Source organism: Protopterus annectens, chromosome 1.part0 (genome assembly GCF_019279795.1).
Source record: "Protopterus annectens isolate FY-2018-M chromosome 1.part0, PAN1.0, whole genome shotgun sequence".
NCBI classification, from domain to species: Eukaryota; Metazoa; Chordata; order Ceratodontiformes; family Protopteridae; genus Protopterus; species Protopterus annectens.
In genome coordinates, this window is record NC_056725.1 from 359,285,127 (window position 1) to 359,304,565 (window position 19,439).

Below are 19,439 nucleotides of genomic sequence, written 5' to 3' on the forward strand. Positions count from 1 at the left end.
TACTTGTGATTGGTCAGCCATCTGACATGGAGTCCATTGCTTTCACACTGGGGGTTCTATCTGTGAGCCAGTTTGCAACCCACCTAGTGATACAGGGATTGATGCCTAGCTGAGTGTGTTTGTCTATAATCCCTGAATGGGGAATAGTATCAAAGGATTAGAAGTCCCACCTATCTTGTTATTTATTCCATACTGTTACATAGTTCACATGGCACAAACCTTATAGTGCTACAGAGTTTCTCCAGCTACCTCTACAGTGGATGACAGCAGTGGGCCTTGTAAATTGGACATTGGGACATGTACTGGATGGATCACAACATACACAACACACACACACACACACACACACACACACACACACACACACACACACACACACACACACACACACACACACACACACACACACACAAACAAAGGTAGGTGATGTGATATTACACCTCCACCTCAGTACCATCAGACAATGAATCTCATCTTCATGCTGGCACGTGCCAGTGGTTACAACTGGTATGCAACTGTCTGCAGCAGGACATCACTCTCTGCCATTCAGGGTAACCCTGTGTATGACTCACTGTCTCGCTGTTCCCCATGTCTATGTGTGTGTATGCTTGACATATTGTAATATGTTGCCCATATATATGTTTGTGTGTATTACACACAACAGATGCCGAAATACCACATATGGACCACCTACAGCTGGCTATTTCTCTAAGTGTAGGAGCATGCCCAGTATGACTTTCTATAGTAAGTGTGGGAATCCATTCCAGGAATAGTTGTAACTCCAGTCCAGGTGTTGTGTGCTACAGCCATACCTTGCAACCTGTTTGTGCAGGATATCTGGAGATATGCTGCCAATATGGGGAAACAGTGGTCCAGATATAGGGGGATACTGTCACTATTGCTCTTATTAATGTATGAGTTGCTTGAGTTACAGGGTTTGTTTTAGCAGACATTTTCTGACTTATGTAATGTTTGACACTGTAATGTATTGGATCATTACCTGCTGACAGATATCATCGGATCATCACAGTTATTTTCCAAAGAAATTCAAGATGGATGATGCACATACCAATATTATGAGACAAAGGCTAGACATTCTTGCACAATCCGTCAGGTTGGGAGATGTGGCTACAGCCAATTTGACTGCTGAAGCTGTGGAAAAGGTCCAGCACCTTGGTGATATAATGGCTGCGGATCTCCTGGTTGTGCGGTATTCTTCTTACCTGAAAGGTCATATCCTGGTGTGGCCATACCCCTCAACTGTACAGATTCCCACAGATTATCCATATTCATGCCTCATATATCTGGTCAGTTTCCCTTAACATTATGGTTTTCTAGAAAATTTGTTGCATATCACTCAGGGTTGCATTCAGGGAATAATGACCGAACAGTAGGGTTTCAGACTTCACACCCTTCATGACATCCATGCTACTACACATGCCCTCTGTTATTCTATCACCTTTCTAACATTATGATAGTATTATTTCACAAGTATCCCTATACTTGGGCCTTTATCCCACCATTATGTATGGCTTTGTCCAGACTTCTTGCTCTATGAGGTTGAGAGGTATGCTACTAGCATTTAGCGGCATGGCCTTTCATTTTCATTTTGTTAACTGTGTTATGTTGGTAGCATGATCCCATGACATTCCCTACAATGGCACTATGGGTGAGACATGGGCCTTTGCCAGAGCCCTGTAGGCCACATGAGACTGATGCAGGCCATCTGTAGCAAGGCAGTACATTCAGTCACTCATATGTTCCCAGGTTGCCAGGCAGTGAATCCCCCTGGGGTGACAATGGTAAGTGAGTCAGGTGTTACTGACAATCACTTTCTGTTCATATTGATCCATCACTTTGGGTGACAGCAAGATGCTGCTTACAGCTAGGGACATAACTGCATGGGACACATATTCAGCTCATCACGTCTGTCTTTCTATAGTCTGTGCAGTACTTCTGACATCATTCACACTGCCATGGAACAGGCTAGTGTGATACCTGTACCCGTTGTGGGGTGACTTGAGTGCATGTGTGACATGGCAATTTATGGCACCTGGCAAACAAGTAATCATGACTTTCTCCTTATCCTGCCTGGTGTGTGGCACATCTGTGTGTCTCACAGTGGAGTCCTCTATGAGTAATATGTTGTGTGTATGGTAAGGCAGGTTGTCCATAACTGCACCACTACATCTGCTGGGGTCCTCAAACAGTTTGTGTTACTATGTTATTATCCGGCTACATGTTGGCGTAGCTGTCAAATTGTCACTGAGTCTGACATCTGGACAGGCCCACATATGACAATCAGATGAAGGCCCACACATGGGGACAGGGTGTTGATACTGTTCTGCCATACATAGACAGTTGGGGGACCAGTTTGTTAATTGCTTGCTTTCTGTTACGGGTGTGCCATCTGCTTCTCCACAGTCTGCCATTGATATTTTGACATGGCCTTTTCTTGTTCTGCAAATACTTGGCAGGCAAATGCAATGTTAGGACAAGCAGAACAGATATACAATGCACACTTGTGCTCCTTCTGTGACAACCTGCTATTCCAGGGGTATGGCTGTTGGCCAGTGACATGTTGTCAGTGCTGACACAGTAAAGTGGCAATCTTTTATGACCTGCCAGTACACTGACCTTCAGGTTCCTGCTGTGCTACTAGGAACCATACCTCTATGTATGAGAGCCAGACATCTGGCCAAAGCCATAAGTAATTGGGTGACAAAGGCCTAAATATAGGGACCATTTTAACTATTGGCCTTACAAACCTAGAAGGGTGATACAATAACAGCTGTTGCATTAGCATGGATTTTCTATAGAGTGTGAGGTCTAAGACACTACAATCCAGCATTATTTTCTGACTTTAGATTTTCGTGGTTTGCCAGTGATTTGCCACACAACCACTGTTTCATGACAGAGACATCACAAATAGGATGCAAACCTCTGTACATTCTGCAAAAGGTCTGTACAGTTGGGAGGTATGGTAGGCACTGTGTAAGTTACAGCGACCTGTGTACAGCTTACCAGCAGTAGTGGATATTGACATCTGGACAGTGTGTACAACTCTCACCATAGGTGTAGCAGACATGCAAAATAACTGGCACTGCGATTCTTGGAAGATGGCCCTGTCTACCACAGTACTGTAGCTAGGCCACTAAGACACAACAGCTGGGAGTAAGTGCTGGCCACATCCTGGCAGTATTTCCCATGCATATACATAGATCATTGACCCCTGCATATTGTGGACATGCAACAAGTTATCATGTTGATTGGGACAGCCTGGCAATGTGTGATTTGCTGCTATTACCCCACAAACCTACATGGTACTGCATTTCTATGGGAATATGGGTGTGGGGGGCACACCTGTCAAGGGTACACATTTGCACATACTGCGCAGATATTGGCTTTACAGTTTGGTTCTATTTAGCATAGTATTGTGCCCTGTCTTGGAGAAGAGAGGCATATCACTAGAGGCCACAGGTTAGATTGTAATGGCATACAATTGACTTTCAAACTTCGTAACCTTCAGAGCCTTACTGCAACTGGAAGGCCTGCTGTGATATCACTGTGTAAGTCTGTAGAGGGGTATTCCATCATTATTGCCATTTGTTGGCCTTTGCCAGACATTCCTTTATGGTTTTCTATGGCTGACCTGCTGGGTGAGTCTGAGGGGTGAGTATGGGATCCCACATTGACATCCATCCATGTGATCTATGACCCCCCTCCCCTTAGTTGGCCCCCTGCATATATACTGCAGTGAGATTTGTCACCTTGGATAATACTGCATAGTGTGGGGACCAGTATTGGGCAGACATTTCCTGGTGTCACACATAGCTGTCAGTTGTCTGCTGCTAACCCAGTAGGCCACCCCATTGTCTTGCATGCATGCAGCGATACCATAGATATGCTACCAGATCATACTAGTCCATTCATTTGTTGTTTAGAAGAGTGACTTATCTTGTGTCTGTGGCAGTTGTTGGGACAGTGGGTGAGGACTGATTCTGTCAGATGCACACAGTACACTGCCTATACAGGGTAAGTTACAGGTAGTGTGATGTGTGTGGCATCCATTTTACTGTGTGTGTGTGAGTCAGAGAGAGGTGTCAGTCCCTGCGTCCCTACAGTGTCAGTGTGTGTGCTATGCATTGCCTCTTTGCCAAGGCCTGGCCATACTGGGCACTCCTCCATCTGCTACAGGAACAGGCTCAGGGGCTTCCTCCTCTGAGTCCCACTGTGCCTGTGGGGACCTTGGCAATGGTAGGGGGCTGTGTGATCCTTCCCCGTTCTGTTCCTGCTGCATTTGTTTCCACAGGATCATATTGTGTAGCATGGCACATACTATGAACATGTGTATACATGTGGCTGGAGAGTACTGCAAGGCTCCATCAGATATGTCAAGGCAGCAGAACTGTGACTTCAGCATCCCAAACACATACTCTATAATGATCTTGGTTTATGCGTTTGCCTCATTATGGTGTTCTTGTGTGGGTGTGTGTGCATTTCTGATGGGTGTCATCATCCATGGCTCCAGAGCATAGCCAGCATCCCTCACCAGATGGCCATATGGGATGTCCCCACTGGCAAATGCCTGGTACAGCTGTGATGAATGTCAGATTTGGGATTCGTGATAGCTTCCAGGGCTGCCAGCATACACATTTATGATAATGCCCTGGGAATTGCACATTACCTGGCAGTTGATGGAGGGGAACCCCTTGCGGTTTATGTAGACCCTTCCCTGTTCACCAGGTGGTGCTTTGATGCAGATGTGCATGCAGTCTATTGAACCCAGTGCCTCCAGGTATTCTGCTACATGGTGGAAGAGATGCAAACAGCTTGTCCTCTCCTCATGGGTGTTGGGGAAATAAATGTGCTCTCCGGCATGTGGTAGCATGGCATCCAGGAACTGGTGGAGTACCCTGGATGCAGATGCCTGTGAGACTCCTATTATGTCCCCAGTAGGTCTTTGGAAAGTACCTATAGCTAGTATTCTTAAGGGCACACATACCTTGGTATGCACTGGGATGGGTTCCCCTCTGTTGGCACTGGGTCTGAGTTGAGGCCGGCACAGCTCGATGATTTGCTGAAGTATGTCTCTGTCCACCCTTTAGTGCTCTACTAACTCCAGATCATGTAGCTCCTGGTAGGTTACCCTGGGTCTGAACACTTCTTCTCCTCCTCATTCTGGGGTGGTTATCAGCATTATCCTCCTCACCACCCTCAGCCTCTAGCACATAATGATAGATCAAGGCAACAGCAGCCCCTAACATTTTTTCTGTTAAAACTCCCCCCGCATGTGTACACCAATGGTGAAAGGTTTCTGGGAAAACCAGAATGAAAGGTGTTTGCACAGTTTATACTGTTGTGCTGCAGATGCTGCCTTTATGATTGGCTGGCTATAATACATTCCACCTGCTTTCTATTTTATTTGTACTTGATTGCTTTTATTCCGCTGTTTACCTTTTTTTTCTTTTTTCCCTTTCCATTTCCACCCCTTTTAAGCCCCAAGGTGCGCTGCACAAACCCGGTGCCCAAATGTAAACAGTCCTGATATTTCCAGGTTTTTTTTTTTTTTGTTTATTTTGTTTTAGACCCAGTGCACACTGCACAAACCCATTTAGCTAAAGTAAACACTTTGAAGCAGACATGGCCCTTCCCTGGACATGAATACACTTTTCATTTCATGGAATAAGTCAATACAGCCTGAGACACATGCCCTTGCTTAGCTGTGTTTAGCTAAGGTCAACTGTGAGCTGTGGAGCTCCAATGTGCTTACACCAAGCATGACACACACCCTTTTCTTGTCAGCTGCTTCTCCTGCTTACACCACTGCCTTAGAACTCTTACATGGTTAGGTGCAGCCTGAGAATGGCCCCCTCTTTAGTGATTCAGTAAAATTTGATCATTTGCATACCCCACTGTCTTAGTCCTTGGTTACACCACTACACCACGTCCTTCCTCCTCAGTAACCAGTGTTACCTGTTATTGTTTTGATTCTGCATGCCGTAGACTATAATGGCAAAATGCAGATTTCACTTAAAATTGTCTTTTCACATTTTTTTTTTTTATTTTTGGCACAATCCCGTTTCCATGCCGCTGCCCTATGCTTAAATGACTGAGAATGGCCAAAAAAAAAAACTTTTATTTTTATACTTTTGCAACACTTTTCCATGCCAATGGCCATATATTTGGCCATTGGCATACCTAAGGGGAATAATACATGGTTTACTTTGAGCTGTCATGCCTCCATTTTGATTTTTTGCAAAAATGTATTTGGCTAGTAGCCGAATACATTTCTGCACCTCACACTATTCCCACATGGATGCCTGCCGGCTTACTGAATTGCTAATTCACCTCATTTGCATTTTTTCACCAGCAAATGAGATAATTAGCATTATTCAGTGGTGTCCATGCGGGAATAGTACTGCCAGGTTCGTGCACATCCCCAGGCTTGTTTACTGGATCACTCGGCAGCCATATTCCATGCACGAGCGGCTGCAATATTCATACACTTTGTGTAAGCTTTATTGAATCCCAGGGCTTGTCTATGCTTATGTTTAAAAGAAATTTGTTGTTATGGCAGAGGGATTTTGCAGACCTGTACCGATGATGTTTGATAATAATATTTTGCTGAGAATTGGCAAGTGATTTAGCAAGAATATGATATTTTCATACAGGCTGAATTTTCTGATAAAGACACATGTATAAGAGCATTTATACTTCTCAATTTAGCTGGCTCAGAGTGGGAATGTTCATCTGTGTATGCACCTGCCATGTATGCAGGGGAGGGGAGAATCGCCATTGTGATACAGGCTGAAAGCAAGAAGACCCTGAGTGCCTAAAATTAAATTTAGAGAAATATGTAACCCTGAAATTAATATTAAAATGGAAAGGCACAAATTTTACACAACAAATCAAAAGCTGGTGAAAGTATTGCAGCATACATTACTGACTTAAGAAATAAAGCAAAAACATGTAGATTTGGTGATCTATGAGATGAGTTGATAAAAGACTGTCTTGCATGTGGTGTTAATAATGATACAGTGATAAAAGATTTTGCTTCCAGAAAGTGAATTAATATTGAGCCAAGCCATTGGGATTTGTCAAATACATGAGATTACAGAAAAGCATACAAATATGCTTATGAATGAGAAAAGCATGTTTGCAGTATCTAGTGCAAATGTTGATAGTGTGCAGCAGAAAGTTAAGATGAAAAAGAAATATAAAATGAGAGACAGTGCCACCCCACACCCCCAACCTCATTGTTAACTGTCGCAATTGTGGAGGCAGTCTTGAACCTAAACAGGAAAAGTGTTTAGCTTTTGGTCAGCAATGTCACAAATGTAAAAAAGTGAAATAATTTCAAAAGGCTTTCAAAGTCTAAAGTGTGGCAAACTTATATTAAAGGAGAATATCCAAAGATGCAAGTAGAGCAGATAGAGAATGTAGCAAACTCCGAAAGCTGTAAGCAAACTTTCTACATTGATGGTGTCTCTGTGATTAATGAAGCAGTTAATACAGTAGATTATCAGTTGTCAGCAAAGAGTGAAATATTTTGTACTGTACAAATTAATGGGAAACCTGTAGAGCTTCAAGAAGACACTGGATATAAGTGCAATGTTATATCAGCACAAATGTTTTCTGAAGTAAAAAGTGGTGAGAAACTTGATTCAGCAAAGTGTGCAAAACTAGTTGCTTATAGTGGTGAAGAGATTCAGACTGATGGCGCAATAGTTCTTTCATGCCATTCTGCTGGAAACAGCTATGACTTGCAGTTTTATGTAGTAAAAAGACACGTGCAGTCACTGTTAGGCCTCAAAGACAGTCTGAGAATGGGATTGATTTCATTTAATAAAGAGGTTCACCATATAAGTCTGAATAATAACAATAGTTTTATACAGGATATTTTAGTGAATATGCTGATATTTTCAAAGGCAAGCTTGGTAAACTTCCAGTCACATATTCAGTGAAGTTAAATCACGAAGTAAGCCTAGCTGTCAGACCAGCATGGAAGATTCCAGTAGCAATGCAGAGCAAAGTAAAAGCAGAACTAAATGAAATGGTGAATTTCGATGTCCTTACTCCAGTAGAAGAACTGACTGAGTGGGTATCCTCCATGGTCATAGCTCATAAGAAAAGCTCAGATGATATTCAAATATGTATTGATCCATGAGACTTAAACAAGGGACTTAAGTGGCCTCATCATCCAATATGTACAGTAGAAGAGATAACCACTCTCATGCCAAATTCCACTTTTTTCAGTCTTAGATGCAAAAAAGCTCCTTTTTGCAAATTTTGTTGGATTGCAAATCTTCATTGTTAACCACATTCAGTACACCATTTGGTAGATACAGATTTTTAAGAATGCCATTTAGAATTAATTCTGCCAGTGAGGTATTTCAACATGCCATGGAACAATTTTTTTCTGGTTATCTATGTGCTATTATAGTAGATGACATTATTGTTGGAGGCAATGGTGAAGACGAACATGATAGCAATCTCAGGAAAGTTCTAGATCATGCACGTGAAGTAAATCTTAAACTGAATCCTCAGAAATGTAAATTCAAACTGAAAGAGGTTACTTATGTGGGACATCTGTATACAAATTCTGGCTTACAACCAGATCTGTCTAAGCAAACAGCAATTGTTGAAATGCCAGTTCCAGAGAATGACACATCTTTACAACGTTTTCTAGGAAAGGTCAACTATGTAGGAAAGTTCAGCCCAGACTTGAGTGAGCTTTCTGCACCATTACGTGAGTTGACACACAATAATGTAAACTGGTCCTGGTTGGAACAACACCAAAGAATATTTGATATTCTGAATAAGAAAATTGCCAGTACACCAACATTGAGATATTATGATGCTCACAAACCTGTAACTCCTTCTTGCGATGCTTCAAGGTATGCCCTTGGTGCAGCATGTCTTCAAGAAGGCATACCCATTGCTTATGCATCAAGAACTTTTACTCAGAGGTGCATTATGCACAAATAGAAAAAGAACTTTTGCATGCTCGAAGTTCAGTGATTATATTTATGGCAGACCTATCCAAATAGAGACTGATCACCAACCACTAGTGACAATTTTGAAAAAGGCAGTACATACAGCCCCAGCTCAATTGCAGCACATGATGTTAAAATTGCAAAAGTACAATTTCAATATTGTTTACAAAAAATGTAAATACTTGTTCCTTGTTGATGCTTTGTCATGTGCACCCAAAGAAATGACAGAGCAGTGTGAAAATAAAACAGCAGACTTTGAAGTTATGGAAGTCAGAAATTTTCCATCATCATTACTTGATGAACTAAAGAATCACACAGCTTCAGATTCAGTTCTCCAGAAGATGAAAAACATTATCAGTCAAGGATGGCCAACACGGCAAACTAGTTTATGACTTGACATTCAGCAGTATTGGAATCATCAAGTAAGGTCCACAGGTGGTAATTCCTAAGCATTACAACAGGAATATATCAAACTTTTGCATCATGGTCACCCAGGTACTGATTCAACCAAAAGAAGGGCAAGAGGCATTGTATTTTGCCTTCTATTTCCAAAGATATACAGAAGGAAACCCTAGCATGCTCAATTTGCAGCAGCACCAAACCACATCAACAAAAAGAACCACTTCAGCTACATCAAATTCCTGAATTACCATGGTCAACAGTTGCTGTAGATATTTTCAAATGGAGTGGTCAACATTACTTGGTGTTAGTAGGCTCTTACTCAAATTGGTTCAAAATTGACCTACTTCCTAACTTGACGTCCAGCACAGTCATTACAAAATCGAAGAGTCATTTTTGTCTCCATGGTAGTCCGCACAAAGTTGTGTCTGACAATGGTGCACAGTTTACTAGTCAACAGTATGAGGCTGCCAGCCCAGATATCTAGAATTTTGTAAATAATCACATGTCATTTGTGAATATTAATATGATCCATAGGCTTGTCTTACAAATATAAGAGAACTATTTGTTATGTGGATATTAAACTACTGGTGCAGAAGTGTGTGTTGAACTGTATGTTACAAGAATGTATCCACATTGTACCCTACTGGAAAAGAACAGAAATTCATATAAACTATATTAATAGCAGAAGATGGAACACACAGAGTTAACTTGCAAAACTTCAAGAAAATAAGTTAAAAGTGCTTTATGATGTGCTATAAAAAAGTTAGTTTCAGTGCAGCAAGCAGACACAATGTCTAAAGCTAGAGGTTTTCCTATTGTCTGGTAACAGAAATAATTCTATTAAAGATATGTCACGGAAGTCCAGAAATGGAAAACAATGAATAATCAACTCAGTAGAAAATGAAAATAAATTTAATAAGGCACCTTTCGTTCATACCATATAACGAACTTCATCAGATCAGAACAGAAATAATTACTGGGTTTCAAATGTAAAAGTGTTAATTGTTTTACGACTTCCAGTTCTAGGCAAACTTCTGAGCAATAAGCATTTTTCACAGAGAAATGTTAAATTCTGTTGGTATCTGTTTAGCCTGGGAACTGGAGGCAGGTGACAAGTAGTGAAGTCATCCAGCTGACTCAGTAGGAATGTTTGTTCATATTACCAGTAGCCCTGAGTATCCACAAGCTAATGTATTAGCTGAACATGCAGTTCAGAGTGCAAAGCACTTGAAGAAATCCAAAAGAGAATAGTACCAATGTTTTCTTTAACTTAACCAAGAAGAAACAGTATCAGTGCTCTGATAAAGAGTAGGCTCACAACAAACAAAAATCCAGAAGATAAAAAATGAGCCAGTTCACCACGGTTGTAGAAATCCACTTTTAACACACACAGCAAAAGTAAGCGCTTTCGCGGTCTCCTTGACCGCTTCCTCAGACTGAATACAGACTTCATAGTAGAACTTGCTTTTAAATGCACACAAATCAACAATAATTCAATTATTCAATTAATCTCAAAAACAATTAATGCAAGAATTTAAAACTTAGAATATACTGTCTTTATATGTAAGTGTGTGTGTGTGTGTGTGTGTGTGTGTCTGTGTGTGTGTGTATATATATATATATATATATATATATATATATATATATATATATATATATATATATATATATATATATATATATATATATATATATATATATATATATATATATATATATATATATATATATATATATATATATATATATATATATATATATTATATATACATACACAGTATGGTGCAGTGGTGCAGCAGTTAATGCTGTCGCCTCACAGCAAGAGGTTCTCCGGTTCGATTCTCGGCTGGGGTGCCTTCTATGTGGAGTTTGCATGTTCTCCCTGTGTTTGTGTGGGTTTCCTCCTGGTACTCTGGTTTCCTCCCACATTCTAAAGACATGCTTCTGGAGCATTTCTCCCTGGGCCTCCACTGAAAACAGGATCTGTGGAACCTAGTCGGACTTTCCCGGTCAACAAATGTTAAATATATATATTTATTATTTTATATATATATATATATATATATTTACATATAAAGATATAAAGATACACATATGTAAGTGTATCTATATATATATATATATATATATATATATATATATATATATATATATATATAATTTACATATAAAGACACTATATTCTAAGTTTTAAATTCTTGCATTAATTGTTTTTGAGATTAATTGAATAATTGAATTATTGTTGATTTGTGTGCATTTAAAAGCAAGTGCTACTATGAAGTCTGTATTCAGTCTGAGGAAGCGGTCAAAGAGACCGTGAAAGCACTTAATTTTCCTTAACTTACTCAGTCTCAGAAACATTCCTCAAAGACAACTTGCTTGGTTGACCTGCTCAAAGTTTGATGTCCAGACAGACACGAGCAACTCTTCCAATCAGTAAACAATTGTTAGTACCAAACACAATGAAAAATAGAGTGGTCAAGGCTCAACTTTCAAGAAAATGTCAGTCACAAAAGCTGTACTATGATAAAATCAGTAAATCCCTTCGACCATTGTTACAAGGAGAAGTTGTGAGAATGCAAACATCCAAACGTTATGATCATGCAGGAACTGTGAAGGACATTTGTGAGGAACTGAGATCTTACATCATACAATCTAAAGGAGTGGATTACAGAAGGAATCATAGACATATGTTACCTGTCTCAGACCCAGTGCCACATCAGATTTCCTGTGCCAGTGACTCTAATTTCCAGAGTGACTTGTCAACTGTTCGAATTCAAAAGTGTGCTTTCTTCAAACAACTCTGATTTAAACCCAGATGTTCCAGTATTGAATGAATCCCCAGAGACTTCCCTGTTGTTAAACCCAGTTAGAATTTCTATGCAATTAGATTGGATAGAATTTGCAAACTCAATCCTAAATAAACAGGGACTTCAACTTGAAATCAGTTATGTTTTGTTGAAATGTTGAACTAATGTCTAGCTCTTAAATATGCCTTTGCTCTTGTATTTTGCAATGTTGAACAAATTAAAGAAGGAAGATGCATATCAGTGTGTATATTGAACCCAGTCAGCCACTGTAGCAAGACAGCACATGCATATAAGTTACTGAGCATGCCATTTTGTGTAGTCAGTCAGTGTGAATGTAAGCTTGAATGGAGATGCATGTGTGTGTGTTAGAAGTAACAAGTCAGTCAGTAAGCATATGAAGTATATGTACAAGTTACAGCTCCTGATGTGTGTATGTATAATGAATGAGTTGAATGCATACTCAGTCTCAGTGTCTCATCTGAGTACACGAGACATGCAACACTTATTGTAATTACAGTATTTGGGAAGCCTTTAAGGTTTTGGTTTGGGTAGATTACTTATTAGAGCATCAGCATATGTGAGTCTATGTTAATAGGTTTATAGGTGTATACTAGGCTAATGACCTCTGGGGCCTTTATAAGCTTAGCCATGCAACCCAAATGTATCATATGAGTTATTGTGCCGTAGAGGTTATTTTAATGGATGTATGTTTGTTAGGGCATGATTTAATGCTGATATTCAGCAGTGACATAGGTGTTAGAACAGAGGTGAATTTCCAATTTCCCTCAACTGCTCCAGATGTGCTTGAATAGGGTTAGAGTAGGGCTTCTCATGGTTACGAAGCCTATTCCAAAAAAATTGGGATTCTCCAAGATACATACCTTTCCCTTCAACATGTCCTATTTAAGTCACAAGGAAAGTTTAAATCCCAGAGTAAATGATTTTCTTACTAAGTTAGATATGTGTTGGTCAGAATTCAGGTTACTTGCTACTTGAGCATTTTCCCTTATTTGTGTGCACCAGATCCAGTAGGTTTGTAACTGTAGTAGCCATATGCGCTAAGTGGTCCAGGATGTTTGCAGCTACAAAGTCTAGAAATTTGTGCACCTACAAATTTGGGGTTGTGTAGGATTTCCAGTTTATACAGGGATAATTAAAGTCTCCTATGAGTATGTTATTTGGTTGAATGGTGAGTGTCTCCAGTACATCTAAGTATGCACTATGGGCTTCATGGGACATAGAGTGTGACCTATAGCTTGTCAGCTATGGTATAGGACTTTGCCTGTGGTAATCTGGGCGTGGAGAAATTCCAGTGCATCATCTTGTCTAGCCAACTTAGAGCTATGCTTGTTACTGATGTAGAACGAGACACCACCACCTTTAGTCCCTCTCTGTGCAGTTGCTGGTCTACATGTGTGGAAGATACTGAAGCCTTGCACTGCCGGGGTACTCTCTTTGGATTTAAACCATGTCTCGGTAACTGGACAGATGTCCACATTCTCCAAAGTGAGGAGAGCTTGGAGGGAGTGGAGTTTCTTGTTTAGACTCCTGGCATTGAGTAGCAACATCTTTAGATTTCCTTGGGTAGATTTTGTTATGTTAGAAGGTTTGTCAGTTTGATATTGCCTAAACAAGGCTCTATGGGGGAGGAGAATGTGGTGTGTGGGAGATGTTGTGTAGTCCTGTGTGTTTCTGACAACCTGCTTGGTATTTATAGAGGCTGTATGTGAAAGCTTTGCCTTTAGAGATAGTGTGTAACTACATTTGTCACATACTATATCAGATTGCTTGAGAATTAGGTGATGCTCACAGTGCCTACCATTTGCAGATGTGTAGCATGGGGCGGCGACAGTAGTCACCTCAGGGCACTTTATTTATGTATTCATGTATTCATTTATTCAATAGCAAAAAACATAGAAGACTTTGAAATATTACTCTAATTTACTTAAAAAGGTAATAGAGCAACAGGATTTCCATGAACACGCATATTCTAAACAATAAGAAGTATGAAACTCTAATGTGTTGTATTGCTGACTTTAATCCTCAGAAATTTACTAGAAAATCAAAACATTTTCTGAGGGAGAGGATAAGAATATGACTCAAAATCAGGGAAATGTAGCCAGACTGCACTCTCCATTTCCTTATTTAGTGTCAGCAGTTTTCAACAATAAACATCTTGTTTCCTGCAAGGATAAAAAAATAATAAAAATAATTATTTACCTCACATTACCATGACCCTCTACAGCTGCCTGCAGCTCTCCACTATATTATTTACTATTTACAGACTTTCTGTTCATTCATCGCCTTCCTTATAAATCATGGTGAGAGTAATAAACAGAAAGCTATGCATGCTACAGATAGGATCACTGGGGAAGAGTTTATGCATTTCTAAGTAAACGAATATTTGGTCATAGGCACAGCAGAGTAAAGTGTCACTGTAAAGTGAGATGGAGCTCTAGCTGTAAACGTTAAGGTGTAGGACATTCACTAGGACAGAATATTTCAATACACTGAGTTCAGTAAATGGGTGTGCAACTGTTTTCTTACTGCTTCCTTCTATTTCAGCATTCTTTACATTCTTTACAATCTTTTCATTCTTTACACTCTTTACATTCTTTACATTCCATCTTCTTCAGCAGGCATGCAGCGTTAATGAATAAAAATCAGATACAGTTATCCTAACCCAAAAAGAAACCCATTCAGCTTGAAGATCAAGCTAATATTTGTGATTCACGTTTTGCTTGGATTATTAGAAAGTACCATTAGAACTCTAAGTCTCTTATTTCAAATATTGTGTTAAACATGCATATCTAGGATGTTAACTAGTCAGGCAGTTGGCAGGTTCAGGTTTATAGTACTTAGCTAACTACCCTTATGGGTCATTTCAAGCCTAGCCAGTTACCCTATGTAAGGATCAAACCCTGTACCATGGGTCTGTAAGGTAAACACCTTAACTATTATGCCATCCTCTCACTAGTCTGTTATTTAATCATAAAAACTCTTGCATGTTCCACCAAGGAAACAAAAGACACTTACAAACTCATTGTTAATGAAGAAAATCTCCTACAGAGGGGAGCCTGTAGTAAACAAACAATCTCAGTTTTACAAATTCCAACATCTTTTTTCCTCAGCATGGCATCCAGATTGCTATAAAAAAGATGCAGCATGAGTGTCTTTGGTATGCTTCTGGTCGTACATTTTATGATTCTAGTAAACATCCTAATTATCAAACACTTTTCGTAAAGCAATATAAGCAAGAACTTATGCTAATGGGCCTTACCTACTTTTCATAGGTGTAAAAATAATTATGCCATTAAAAAATACATATTTGTTTGAAAATGGCATTGCATCACCCCAGCATAATTATTTGATCAACAGATTAAACTTGCATGCAAACATGAAAGGGTTTTCATTCACTGACACTAATCACACAGAAAGGAAGTTTACTGACCGGTTTCTTTATTTTTATCTTCTTTTTGTTTGAGATATAACAGCTCATGAAATGTGGTTTTAATTTTCAATATTTCAGATTATTTTAATTCCTATTCTGATTCTTTTCATGCAAACTAAAGCTCCACACACACCAATATTATTTACTTACTTCCCTTGCTTTGTCCCCTTCTGTTTTTTTTCTAATACAAAGTCTTTGTTGATTTATATTTTGTTTTCAATGTATCTTATTTCACTGAGAAAGTTTTCCTGTGTATGTTTTATGACACTGTCATACGGATATGTGATATTCAGTAGAAAGATGTAATAAACAAATGATAATACATACCATAAAAGTCTGCAGGATTACTAAATCTTGGACAAGGGTAACCTAGAGATGTAAAATATGGGACCATCTCCCTTGCTGCTCCACAGTAAACAGTAGCTCCACTGGATATCAAAATGACAAGATCGAACAGCTGGAATATATCTGATCTGGGCTGGTGGACCGTCAGGAGAACCAATCGATTTCCTCTGGCAAGCCGAGAAAGCGTCATGACTAAATTGTGAGCTGTGAAGCTATCCAGTCCTGATGTTGGCTCATCGAGTATAAGGATACCTGTGCAAACAGACATTACATTATGAAACATATAATGAAGTTAGGACATCCTGCAGAAGCAAAGTAGTTAGGAAATCATGCAGAAATAATAAAGTTAGAGAATCCTTCAGGGGCAATGAAGTTAGGGTGTCCTGCAGAAGCAATGAAGTTAGGGAGTCCTGCAGAAGCAATGAAGTTAGGGAGTCCTGCAGAAGCAATGAAGTTAGGACATCCTGCAGAAGCAATGAAGATAGGGAGTCCTGCAGAAGCAATGAAGTTAGGAAATCCTGCAGGGGCAATGAAGTCAGGAGATTCTGCACAAGCAATGAAGTTAGGACATCCTGCAGAAGCAATGAAGTTAGGACATCCTGCAGGGGTAATGAAGTTAGGGAATCCTGCAGAAGCAACGGAGTTAGGGCATCCTGCAGAAGCAATGAAGTTAGGAGATCCTGCAGAAACAATGAAGTTAGAGATTCCTGCAGGGGCAATGGAGTTAGGACATCCTATAGGGGCAATGAAGTTGGGACATCCTGCAGGGGCAATGAAGTTAGGAAATCATGCAGAAGCAATGAATTTAGGACATCCTGCAGGGGCAATGATGTTAGAAAATCCTGCTGCAGCAATGGAAAAACAATGTCATCAGGCAAATCTGCAGCTACTAAAAACATCAGTTTTTAGTTGATATTTATTAACTTCTCAGATTTGTGTGTGTGCACTGATCGGTCTGATCTTTGAGTTTCTAGACCCTTGATGTATAACTAATATTCTGTTTCCAAGGAATGTCTTACAAACCATTTTTGACAGCAATATGAGATATTGGGAGACAATGGCCAGATCATTCACACTGTACTGACTGAGGGGCTTTTTTTCTTTATGACCTAATGACCTCAGTGCCACAATATGCAATGTGTTGTGCTGATTATGTGCCACTAATTCAACTGACAAAAAAGCAGCTTACAACCTACTAAAAGTTTTTCCCTGAAAATTGCTTCTTTAAATAATACTGGAGGAAAATCTATTTATATAGTTTAAAGTAAAAGGCATGCTTCCAACAACTTGGCAAAGAAAAAAAAACTTCTCAAGATATAGCAGCTTTGGAATCTGCAATATCATCTACAGAACTATTACTTTTAGTAGTATTTCACTAAGTCATCTTGGGAACTTATGCATCAAAAGGAATGATTTCTATGAAGTTATATCAACTTGTATGTACATCCTACTAAACATGAGTTTGTGTACAGGAACAGAAGTTAATTTTAATTTGTGTAGTAAACCTGTGGTATTGGTTACCTGAACTCTACCCAAAAGTAAACAAGCAGTGAGATCACAGCCTTACATTTGCCAGGCCCAGAAAGTAATAAGATACCCAGTGGCTATTTGATCCTGTGAGTCTCATTCAGCTAGCCTCTTGAGAAGGTAACCAGGTTCAAATAGCAATGAGTAGCCAGATCAGAGGTAAGTGAAAGTTAAGGATGAACGGCTGACTGGGATTTGATTTAAGATGATGTATAGTCAAGAGTCAACACAAGTCTAGAAATAGGAAGATATCTTTTTGGAAAGATTTATTTTTGGATGGGTCAGCCTCAGAAAATTCAATGCAAATCTTGTAATCAATTATTCTTAATTTATAATTTAATTAATTTAGGTAACAAAATTAAGGTCTTGAATGGATATTACAGACCTGAACCTAAACCTGCCTCAATTAATTTGCTTCAAGGAGGAACTACACAACAGTCATAGCAAACTGGATTTTGTCCTACACTTCACAGGCTCCTTTGTTCAAATTCCCATCATGTCTTTGCCTACCAACTTATTAAGAGTTGAAGAAGTTTAAAACCTTCTTTTTCCAGTTAGAAGTGACAGTATTCAATTATAGGATATTTATACACTTTTTAATTTTATACTACTGGTACTACATTTTGTAATTTTGTTTAACTTTCTTTTTTGAGCTGTGTTTGCCTCATGCCTTCTAGTTTCAAGCCCTCCGCTCACTGAGATGCTATACTGTCTGGGGGTACCTTTTCTAGGCAGCCATGAGGGTGCTTTCTCCCTAGTATCCCAGCAATGCCTGCATTTTTTTGGCTTACCCCAAGACCTCATGGTTATGTCAGCACTTGCAGTTGCTGCCTGCATCCCTCTGTCCACAAATACATATTCCTCCACATACTCTGATATGGGCTGCTGCCATCAGCATAGGAAGCCATACCCACACATTCCAGCACCAGCTCCCCTGACTCATGATGGACATTGACTCTCCAGATGAGACCCTTTTATTAAAGCAAGTTTAAAGCTGGGCAGGAACCACCATCCCATCTACCAGCATAGGTACTCCCGGCCTGTCTGCCAACCCACAATATGAAGTTCCCAAGCTACTAGTTTCACTTAGGTTGCCCTGCACTGTTCCAGTACAGGCTTTAGCCCTCTTTTCTTGTTGCAAGCCTTTATGTCCTTCTCAAAGGAGACTGCAATAAGTCTAACATTGGCAGGCAGTTTTCTTCAGAAGACTTCTATGCTAAGTGTGATTTCTCTGGGAGAAGCATACTGTGGAGAAATGTGACCTCTCTATTAAGTTTAACATAATACTAGTCCTAGTACACTAAAGAAGTTAGAGGTATATCTTTTTAAGAGAAAATACTAAATCGATAAAATTTCCTTGGAAATCTCTGCAGGTCAAGGGGAAGTTTATGGAACAGGAACAAGTTGTAGAAAAGAAGATACCGTCTCTCTCTGTTCCTGAATGCTCCTGATCACAAAAAGCTAAGATTATAAATAATCAGGAATATAAGATAAAGGCTGACAAAAAAGAAAAAGAAAGTCAGTTTGACTGCAAAGCACTCCGAACTTGAAATTTTAACTATGAAGTCAAAATTTGACACATTCAAAGGTGGCAGACCTTCAATAGTCCCTGCTGCTAAAAGGTAGTTTAGGATCGTATAGAAGAAAACAATGAAACCCTTGCCATGACTGACACCTGTAGGTGCCACACATTAAAAGAAGTTGGCGGTGGCTGACTCTCCAAGGAAAAGATTTGAAAGAAATATCCTCACAACTATAACCCCTTCATTCTCTTGAAGCTGCTCTTTCTTTATTGAATAAATCAGATTTTTTTTCAGTGTCTTAAGAAGGAAGAGGGTGGATTTGAAGAGGAGCAGGCTTGCTCTATCACTTTCAGAGAACCTGATGAAGATGATATATCTCTCC

At 39.6% G+C, this 19,439-nt stretch overlaps 1 protein-coding gene across 2 annotated transcripts in view; it reads right to left on the minus strand.

Annotated features, from left to right (window-relative positions):
• The window catches only part of ABCG8 (ATP binding cassette subfamily G member 8), a 645,419-nt gene that overhangs the window by 349,286 nt on the left and 276,694 nt on the right, over positions 1 to 19,439 (minus strand). For both annotated transcript variants that reach the window (XM_044060063.1, XM_044060055.1), the window contains exon 6: positions 15,990 to 16,259. In XM_044060063.1, coding sequence (XP_043915998.1) covers positions 15,990 to 16,259 — 270 coding nt within the window. The remainder of the gene's footprint in view (positions 1 to 15,989; positions 16,260 to 19,439) is intronic.